At 44.8% G+C, this 10,403-nt stretch overlaps 1 protein-coding gene across 1 annotated transcript in view; it reads right to left on the reverse strand.

Annotated features, from left to right (window-relative positions):
• Positions 1 to 211: 211 nt before the first annotated feature.
• Positions 212 to 10,403, reverse strand: part of LOC122555663 (rho guanine nucleotide exchange factor 26-like) — a 117,189-nt gene continuing 106,997 nt past the window's right edge. The window contains exons 8-10 of the mRNA XM_043701659.1: positions 8,782 to 8,852; positions 5,145 to 5,249; positions 212 to 961 (exon numbers count right to left, since the gene is read on the reverse strand). Coding sequence (XP_043557594.1) covers positions 819 to 961; positions 5,145 to 5,249; positions 8,782 to 8,852 — 319 coding nt within the window. The 3' untranslated portion in view covers positions 212 to 818. The remainder of the gene's footprint in view (positions 962 to 5,144; positions 5,250 to 8,781; positions 8,853 to 10,403) is intronic.

Below are 10,403 nucleotides of genomic sequence, written 5' to 3' on the forward strand. Positions count from 1 at the left end.
TGCTTTTTTCACTTTGGAATTGATTTTTTTGATTATACAACAAACCCCAGATGATGAAATACATAAAACGGTCAAGTTCAAACTTAATTTACTCCCCTTGCCAGACTAATTTAGTGTTAAAGCAGCTTAAATGGTGGCAATCAATGCGGCAGTTGTTACAGGACCATAGGTAAACATTGATCATCTTCCTCCTTCCTCACTCTAATGGAACTTTTTTTTAATAATAAAACTGCATCTTTATTCAGTGCTTTGTAATCACATTAACAACAGAGAAACACATAGTGGGGATATCCCTGTAGTTGACTTCATTGTTTTGAATATCTGATAAATGGTCCAGCAGCAATACCTTTGCTTAAAATATGTCCATTATTTACATGAAGAAATTACAATACTTGTCCAATTGCTGCTTTCAATTAAAAAAAAGCTTCTGGATTTTGCTGCTCTATCCAATGTTCTTTCCTTACTCGTCCACTTAAACAAAACAATCCAGCCTCCACTTCACTGGGCGGTGACAACGATGATTTGCAGAGGTCCAAGTGCAACATTAGACAAGGCATTCAGCCTGGGACTTTTTCAACTGCGTGACAATTAATGATCTGTGACCCCCTCCCCCATCTGTGCCCCTGCCACAGCCCCAATGGTCCTTTCAAATGTTCAAGTCCACGTCACAGAGAATTCTCTTGGGCGACTTTCTCCCAGGAAGACGATGCAAAGACCCAGGATCGACCCTTTGTGAGGCCATGAGCATGTCGTCCTCAGTGAATGGCGGAGCAGAGAATTCCGAGCCCTTCGTAACCTGTGCCCACTCCTGCCCTCTCTTAGACGTTTGTCTCCAGTCCCAGCAAACGGCCCATACGTTGCATGTTCTTACTGATCGTGGCTTGGCAAGTGATGACCTTGGCACACTCCATTGGAAACCAACCTATTTCACCATCTCGCAGACGCTCACCTTCATACCAGCCTGCAAAAGGTCAAGAGGTTTCTCAGTGCCCAATTCTATCATTTAAAACAAGGCATTATTTATCATCCAGAAATGGTTGTCGCTGGCTAGACCAGCATTTGTTGCTCATCCCTCATTGTCCAGGGAGCAGTTAAGAATCAACCACATTGCTGTGGGACTGGAGTCACATATAGGTGACTTTCTTACACAGCATTAGTGAGCCAGATGGCTTTTTATGATGATCGACAACTGTTTCATGATCAGTGTTAGACTTGAAACCCAGAGCAATTTACGATTAAAATTCCACCGTCTAGATGTGGGTTTGCTCGCTGAGCTGGAAGGTTTATTTTCAGCGTTTCATCACCACACTAGGTAACCTCTTCAGTGAGCCTCCGGACAAAGCCTTCATCTGGAGGCTCACTGAAGATGTTACCTAGTGTGGTGATGAAACGCTGAAAATGAACCTTCCAGTTCAGTGAGTAGACCTACATCCAGAACCTCAACCTGAGCTACAAATCTTCTCAAAACTTGTTAATTCCACCATCTGGCATGGCAGGATTTCAACCCAGGATCCCCAGGGCATTACCTGGATCTCAGAATTAATTGTGAGTGGACAATACCATTGAGCCATTGCTTCCCATTAAGAAGGAAAGGATAACACCTCTAGAGGTTGAAAATTGCACTGTGATAAGCCTTAAGATGCAAAGTCTCTCCTCCAAGGGATGGAGCATAGACTGCACTGTTCTCCTTGCACAGCACAAGGCCAAAAGAAGAATCGGTAGAAGTTATCAAAATCCTGAGGCAACTGGACAAAGCTGGTAGAGAGAAACTGTTCCTGCTCATAAAAGCACTGAGAATGAGAGGGCACAGACATAAGGTCATTTGAAAAGAAAGCAATTATGCAGTGAGAAAAAGAGTGGTTAGGGTCTGGAATACACTGTCTGGAACTGTGGAGGGGGCAGATTCAAGTGAGGCATTCAGGAGGACATCAGATGGTTTTGTAAATGGTAACAATACCTAGGGTGCTAAGGAAAAGGCAGGAGAATGGCAATGAATCATAGCACTCAACAGAGAGCTAGTGTAGAAGCCAGGGCTGAATGATCTCCTTTTGCCTAGTAACAACTTTATGATTCTTTGAGATTCATCAAATCTGTGCCAGCTGTATGCAAACAGCAGGTGGGCTCGTCACACCTCCCCACCCCTTCCCTGCAGTGCTGCCTTTGTTTATCCCTGAAGGGATGAGCCAATTCCTTTTTGATAGCCAAGTCTAAATAGGTTTCTTCCTCATGCTCTTGGATAATGCATTCCAGACCATAACCACTTGCTAAACTTTGGTCTATTTGGCAAACACCTCAAACCTGTGCCTTTCAGTTCTCAATCTTGCTGTTGTTCTACTGTTCTTTCGTTACATCCCTGCACTATTTTCCTTCTCGAGTATATGTCCAATTCTCTAATGGAAGTCCTTGTGTAGTCCGACTTCACTAATTCAAATTGTGAAACCAGTGCTAGCTACGAGTATTCAGACTTCGATCTGTTCGAAAGCTCGGCAACTCGACTTTGTCACGTATAACAGGCATCTAATCTTAAACCAACCCCAAAAATTTACATCAATCTCAGACACCGTGCCAACTGTGCATTTATAATTGGAGAGCAATTATTGAACTATTGTGTATAACTAGCCTCTTACTTATTTAATCAGTTAACTTGACGTAATAATAATGCTGTCATTCAAAATTTAGGCTGCTAACCATCATTCTCTCAAGAATAAACATTAGTCAGTTCGCAACTTTGTCATTTGACGTTTCCCTTTGATAACTGGCCATGAAGGTTAATCTGTTGAAATGATTTTGGGAGCGATGGGAGGTCAGTGGGGTAACTGCCCCTCCAATCTGAACTGGTTGACGTAAATACAGAACCATCCCATTTCGGCATTATCATCCCCCAGACACAGACTGATGGAACACCTTAGGAGGTTCCTTGACATGGAGTTGCAATTGAAGGTTACATATTTCTTTGATGCCCTTGATTAACATTCTGGTCAGGGTTATCACTCTGTGTTCCACTGGGGGTAATTTGGGTTAGGTACATCTCCCATGAACATAAGAAATAGGAGCAGGAGTAGGTTATTCAGCACCTTGAGTGTGCTCCACTAGTCAATATGATCTTTGCTGATCTGATGTGACATTAACTCCACTTTCCTACTTGCCTTCATAATCCTTGATTCCCTTGTAAATCAAGAATCAGACTGATTCAATCTTGCCTCGTGCTGTCTTGGAGACAGAATGCTAAACATCGATGACCCTTTGAGAGATGAAATGGAGGGGTGGAACAGGTTTATTTCCCCATTTGTTTGCAGGATCTGGCTGAATCCTGTACTTACTGTTCCTTGTTCCAATTTGCAGGTAGATGTTCATCTTGGGTTGATGGTAGACAAAGGCTGTTTTTAGTGGCGACTGATTCACAAGAACACATCTCCTCACATAACTGCTAGCAGAAACCTGAACCTTTCTGTTGAGGCTGAAGATGGGCCTCTGTGTCTCTCACGATTACATTCTTTCAGCAGCATTACCTAGAGATGTGTGAGTGGATTACCAAAGGTTAAGGGGAAGATGGGCAGCATGTTCTCACCGCTCCGAGATGCATCTGAGCGCCATAACTCAAACGCCCACAGGCGGCACTTCATTTACTAAAATCCAGGAGCATCACTCATCCAGTGTTGGTTGTCCTTAGCTATCTGAGACTTGACAGGAAGTGGTCCTACTATTCAGTGAATCCTCCTAGCTGTAGGCCGTCTGGGGGGAGAAGAGATGCTTTTTTCCCTAGGTGTGGCATTACAAGGCCCTCCTCAACGCTGCCATCTCTGTCCAGGCCAGCTTTGCCAGAGGCCAGTGGCTATGGGGTGCCACAATGGAAACTGGTTCCATTACTGGGAGAAAGTGAGCACTGTCAATGCTGCAGATCAGAGTCGAAGAGTGTGGTGCTGGAAAAGCACAGCCGGTCAGGCAGCATCCGAGGAGCGGGAGAATCGACGTTTCGAGCATAAGCTCTTCATCAGGAATTCCACTACTGCAAGGGATGAGTGATCAGCTGCACTCCATGGTGTATGTACCATTGTCTACTCACTATGAAGCCAGACTCATAAGGACATGAAATATTGCAGAGATCTGTCACACACGTTTCTCCTTGTGCGCTCTGAGTCTCATGCTCTACCGACAGAGCTAACTGTGTGATCTGAACGTGTATTGATTAATTACCAATATCACACTGCTCGTTGGTAGTGACTCTGACATGTGCCAGAATTCACAGTAAATCCTCTACAAGACTGAGCAGGTCATGCACCTGTGATTTAGAATCACTATCGTTCCTGTTCAGCATATGTGTTTCGTCATTATTGCTTATCTTAGTTTTGGTCAAATTTGCAAGGTAATCATTTTTGGCATTTTTTGTATAACCCTGAAATCCCGTAGCTAGCCTTCTCACGCTCGGTTCATTCTCGTCTTTAAAGATTATGGTCTATCAAGCCAGACCAGAATGAAGACCTGACTTGCTGAGTATCCTCACAGATTGTCTGCAGTCTCTCATGTCCTTTAAGAAATATTAGTCTCTCAGTGAATCGAGGGTTGTGGGGTATGGATGGGAAATTGAAGTAGAGGTCAAAGGTCAGCTCTGCTTGTCGTGAATGGTGGAGCAGGCTCTGATGTGCTGGATCATCTACAGCTGCGTCAATCTCATGTTCTTTTGATGCTCCTCAAAGCCTGCTTCATTGACCAAGATTTTGGACATACATTGGGTCAAACATATTCTTTTGTGGATTTGTGCGAACACTAGCTTAATAAACCTGCAAAGCATGTTGGAGTATTTTACTGTTGCTGATAAGTTTTGACAGCCTTTCTCTTATCAGGAGACATAAGAGTTTCAAAGGGATCAACAATTCAGATGCGAGAAAGGTGCAGTATAAACTATTGGAACCTTTGCATTTTGCATTCTCCATGAGTGCAGGATGAAATGTGTTGGTAATAAGTCTCGAGCTTCAGCAATAGTATTGCCAAGGGCGGCTCTGCTTTACTTTGTTAAAGATACCAAATGGTAGAAAGTGAAGAACTCCAAACCTACCACATGCCCCACTCCCCTCCTCCCGACAAACTTTGCCTGCGGTGATCAATAACCTTTCTCGATCCGTAAGCAGACAGGGCACAATACTCACCATCCTCCACAGTCTGGTACAACAGGACCACGTCAGCGACCTGGAGGGACAGCTCATCGGGCTGTTTGGCTGGGTATGTTCTGGTGATCTCCACCTGGGTCAAGGCTGTCAGGATGAGAAAGAACAGGGTCAGGTACCATGTAGCCAGCCAACTGTTTGACTCTTCGCATTCAATTGCAGTTTGGAAGAAACAGAGTCTGGTCAGAGTTCAAAAGCAGAGAAGCTGTGTTCAGCTTGACACTCACTTACCCCACAAAAATTGGGTATTGTGCAGTATTTGGATTTTGTTGAGCATGGATAGACAGAAAGGAAAATGACCAGGGAAGCTGTGTTAGCAAAGGAAGACGTCAGTGAGAAATGCTTTTCCCACTGGTGATCAAGACATCGAAGGAGTGTGAGGAGAAATAAGAAATGGCAAAGGAAAGTGCAGTGACTGATTCCAAAATAGCACCCCAAACCAGATCATTCAGCATTAATTGGACACAGGAATAAGCAATAAGCTGGAGAGTGGAAGAGTACATGACAACAGGCTGTTTTTCATGAAGATAGCCCAGGCTTGAGAATAGGCTATTTTGCAGCAACACCTGGACTTGCTTTCTACCCCATGTACAGAGGAATGCTTGGGAAAAGTACTCAGAAGGGGAAATTCAGTAAATAAAATCTAATCAATACACTATTAATATTGGGGACTATTCACAATTCTTTGGACTTCACCATTGGACTGGGTTCGCGAGCTGTGGAAATTAAGATCGAGCGTTCAGTGTCAGTCTTTGTTGAGGGGTCCCCAACAGGTGAAAGGATGGGAGACTCACTTGTTTGAAGAGACTGAATAGTTTAAGCTTGTAATTATATAGAGTCATAGAGATATTCAGAATGGAAACAGACCCATTGGTCCAACCTGTCCATGCCGACCTGATATTCTGTAACAATACTTTGACATAGTCTAAGGTGATAATTAATTTCAATCTAAATATATTTAAGCTAATAAACTTGCATTATATTGAAGCACTGCAATAAAAAAAAAATTACAAGGGTATTATGCAAACTGCGAGGGTGGAGTAAGACTGCACAGGCTGGGGGTTATTACTGTAGCAAAGAGAAGGCTGAACATTTACCTCATGGAACTCCAAAATATTCATGAATCGGTTTAAGGGGGATCGATAAAGAGGTGTTGCTGCTTGCCAGGGAGGGCATACCAAGGCCAGAAAAATAATCTCCTTAAGCCCATCCCTCGTCAGAAATCAGGAGTGTGACAGAATACTCCCCACTTGTCTCAATGAGTACATTTCCAAATTACACTCCCAGAGCTAGTAGCTCACTTGATTGACATCTTTTTACAATTCACTCCCTTCCACACTGATGCACAGCAGCAGCACTAAGTGAGTATCTAAAAGATGCACTGTAGCAATTTACCCAGCTCTCTTTGAAATGAGCTCCCTAGCCCTGGAGCTCCAGCAGGTTGAAGGAAAAGAGCAGCAGAACACAGGGACAGCACCAATGTCAGTCTCCCTCCAAGCCGCGCAGCATCCTGATTGGAACCACATTGCCGTAGCTTCATTCTGAAAATCCTGGAACTGCCCTTCTAAAAGCACTGTGGGTGTACCTACGTCACATAGACTGCCAAAAGCTGCTCGCTACCACCATCGCTGGGGATGGATCATCAACATGGGTTTAGCCAACAAAACGCAAGGCCAATGAAAGAATAAAATGCAATGTTGGCATTCAAGAAGACTAAAATACAAGAGCAGGGGTGGATAAGGCTCTGGTCAGACTGCATTTGGAATATTGTGAGCAGTTTGGGGTCCAGGAAGGAGGTGCTGGTATTGGAGGGGGTCCAGAGGAGGTTCACAAGAATGATCCCGGGCATGAAGGGTTTGTCGTAGGGGTTAGGGTTGAAGACTCTTGAGTCTATACTCCATGGAGTTCAGAAGAATGAGGGGGGATGTCATTGAAACTTACAGAATACTGAGAAGCCTGGACAGAATGGATATGGAGAAAATGTTTCCATTGGTAGGAAGGACTAAGGCCTGAGGGTTACCCTCAGTGTGAAGGAACTGAGATGAGGAGGCATTTCTTCAGCCAGAGGGTGGTTAACCTGAGGAGCACATTTCTGGGAAGTGAAGTCATGAGTGTATTTAAGACAGAGATAGATGAAAATGAGGTTGAGTGAAATATCAACCATGATCGAATGGTGGAGCACACTTAACGGGCCGAATGACCTAATTCAGCTCCTATATCTTGTGGTCTTATGAAGGTAGGAGACTCGGAGGCTGCACAGATGCAAGCTCAGTATGTAGCGAGGTGTGCCAAGGGCATCAGAAGTGGGTAAATTTAGGGATGCATTGGCTTTGAAAACGTGTAGTGGTTGTAGGGATGGGAGGCGGGAGGTGGATTAGAAACAAAAAGTAAGATTTATGAAAGGGCGCAAGGCAGAAATGACATGGAATACTGGGGGTGAGGTGAAAGGGAATAGTGACAGGAACACACAATGTATCTCGAGTCGTAGGTAGATAGGATAGTGAAGAAGACGTTTGGTATGCTTTCCTTTATTGGTCAGAGTATTGAGTACAGGAGTTGGGAGGTTATGTTGCGGCTATACAGGACATTGGTTAGGCCACTGTTGGAATATTGTGTGCAATTCTGGTCTCCTTCCTATTGGAAAGATGTGAAACTTGAAAGGGTTCAGAAAAGATTTATAAGGATGTTGCCAGGGTTGGAGGATTTGAGCTAAAGGGAGAGGCTGAATAGGCTGGGGCTGTTTTCCTTGGAGTGTCGGAGGCTGAGGTTTATAAAGGTTTACAGAGGTTTATAGAGGTTTATAAAATCAAGAGGGGCATGGATAAGGTAAATAGACAAGGTCTTTTCCCTGGGGTCAGGGAGTCCAGAACTAAAGGGCATAGGTTTAGGGCGAGAGGGGAAAGACATAAAAGAGACCTCAGGGGCAACTTTTTCACGCAGAGGGTGGTACATGTGTGAAATGGGCTGCCAGAGGAAGTGGTGGAGGCTGGTACAATTGCAATATTTAAAAGGCATCTGGATGGACATATGAATAGGAAGGGTTTGGAGGAATATGTGCCAGGTACTGGCAGGTGGGACTAGATTGGGTTGGCATATCTGGTCGGCATGGACAGGTTGGACCAAAGGGTCTGTTTCTGTGCTATATATCTCTATGACTCTCTGACTCTAGATGTGGTGTGAATGGCACAATGATGAACAACTGCCGTCCTAAACCAGTAGGAAATTGACGAAACTCAAATTGAAACGGGAGAAGATTGTTCAGGTGAAGCACAAACATCAGCACAGACCTGACTGGCCTGTTTCTGTGCTGTCCCTAGACGAAGAGCTCCAGTATTACATAGCCCTTCTGGTTTGCTTGTTGATATGATGCTCCATTGCAGGTGCTTGCATTTGTTCCAGGTGAACAAATGCCAACTTTGACCGGTCCCAGCAATATTGCACACACAATGGTGTGTGATGAGCAAAAATGCAGAGGCTGCCATTCTCCTTGGTGTCCAGTTGGTGGCAGTACATGAGCAGGAATTGCTGACTCCTTGGCTTGCAGCCGATTCTCCTTTATCTCCCGCAGCTGTCCCCTCCCCTCCCATTCCTCGGCCCACGTTCCTTCCCACACACTTACTTGTCCTGTCTGGGCGTTGTCTTTCAGCGCCCTTTTGCCCCAAGGCCGTGAACCATCGTGCTCGGTCGCTCCTGCACAAGAACCAACAAAAAGAAGTGAAATTTCACGCCTTTGCAATTGACCTTTCAGTTGCTTCAGTTTGCAACCTTTATCCAATCTGTACAAACTCTTTTGACATTTCCACAGAATACTGAAGTGCAGTGTTACACTTACTCAGTGACAGACCTGACTGAGAGGTTCGCACAGTGGTTAGCACTGCTGCCTTATAGCACCAAGGAGCTGGGTTCAAGCCAACATCAGGTGACTGACAGTCTGTGGGAGTTTGCACATTCTCCCTGTGTCTGTGTAGTTCCTGTCTGGGTGATATGGTCTCCTCCCGTAGTCCAAGGATGAGCAGATTAGGCCAATTGGCCATGATCAATTGCCCTGTAGTGTCTAGGGATATGCAGGTTAGGTGTGTTAGCCATGGGAATTGCAAGGAGAGGGAAGGGGGATAGGTGTGGGTGGGATGCTCTTTGGAAGGTTGTTGGGTTGAATGGCCTGTTTCCGCACTGTAGGGATCCTACAGAGGCAGCTACTGAACCTGCTAAGTGCATTATTACTGACAGTGTGTGCAATACTTTGTGTAAAGTCAGCTTTTACCCTAAGTTCCTACAATTCTTCCTGAGTTCATTTATTCTTCTTTTCGATGTGGACATTGCCGGCTAGGCCAGGATTCGTTCCCCGTCCCCTGGAACTGAATAAATTACTGAGGTACCTGAGAATCGGTCACACACTGCTGTGGGAACTTGAGTCACATTTAGACCAGATCAGATAAAGATGGTTTTCCAAAGAGGCATTAGTGAATCAGAGTTTTATTTATGACACTTTTCTCCCAGTCACCATGACTGAAGCTAATTTCCAATTCCTGAATTACTAGTTGAATTCAAATTTCTGTCAAGGGATTTGAAACTACAGCAACAACCTGAGTCTTTGAATTACCAAAGAAAACACACATCAAAGAACTGCTGATGCTGGAAATCAGAAACAGAAATTGCTGGAAAAAAACAGCAGATCTGGCAGAATCTGTGGAGAGAAAGCAGAGTTAATGTTTCGGGTCCAGTGACCACTCAAAGCGTTTGAGTCAACAAGGCTGTGAGGAAGGGTCACTGGACCTGAAACTAATTCTGCTTCCTTTCCACAGATGCTGCCAGACCAGCTGAGTTTTTCCAGCAATTTCTGATGTTCTTATTAGTCTGGAGAACGATACAATGGTTTGTGTGGAGGTTTGTCCCAAGCAGCTCCGTGATGCAGGACTCTGTGGTCTATGGTCTGTTCCCCAGGAGACACACCGAGACAAACACTGACTGCACCTAGAGGGTCATCAACTCGTGTAAGGTGCTCTTTGGTCTGCCTGAAATATGTTAGTATTCCACAGCAAAGACATTACCTTGACTGAGTATTGAAAATGTGTTGCTGGAAAAGCGCAGCAGGTCAGGCAGCATCCAGGGAACAGGAGAATCGACGTTTCGGGCATAAGCCCTTCTTCAGGAATGAGGAAAGTTTGTCCAGCAGGCTAAGATAAAAGGTAGGGAGGAGGGACTTGGGGGAGGGGCGTCGGAAATGTGATAGGTGGAAAGAGG

Source organism: Chiloscyllium plagiosum, chromosome 13 (assembly GCF_004010195.1).
Source record: "Chiloscyllium plagiosum isolate BGI_BamShark_2017 chromosome 13, ASM401019v2, whole genome shotgun sequence".
Lineage (NCBI taxonomy): Eukaryota > Metazoa > Chordata > Chondrichthyes > Orectolobiformes > Hemiscylliidae > Chiloscyllium > Chiloscyllium plagiosum.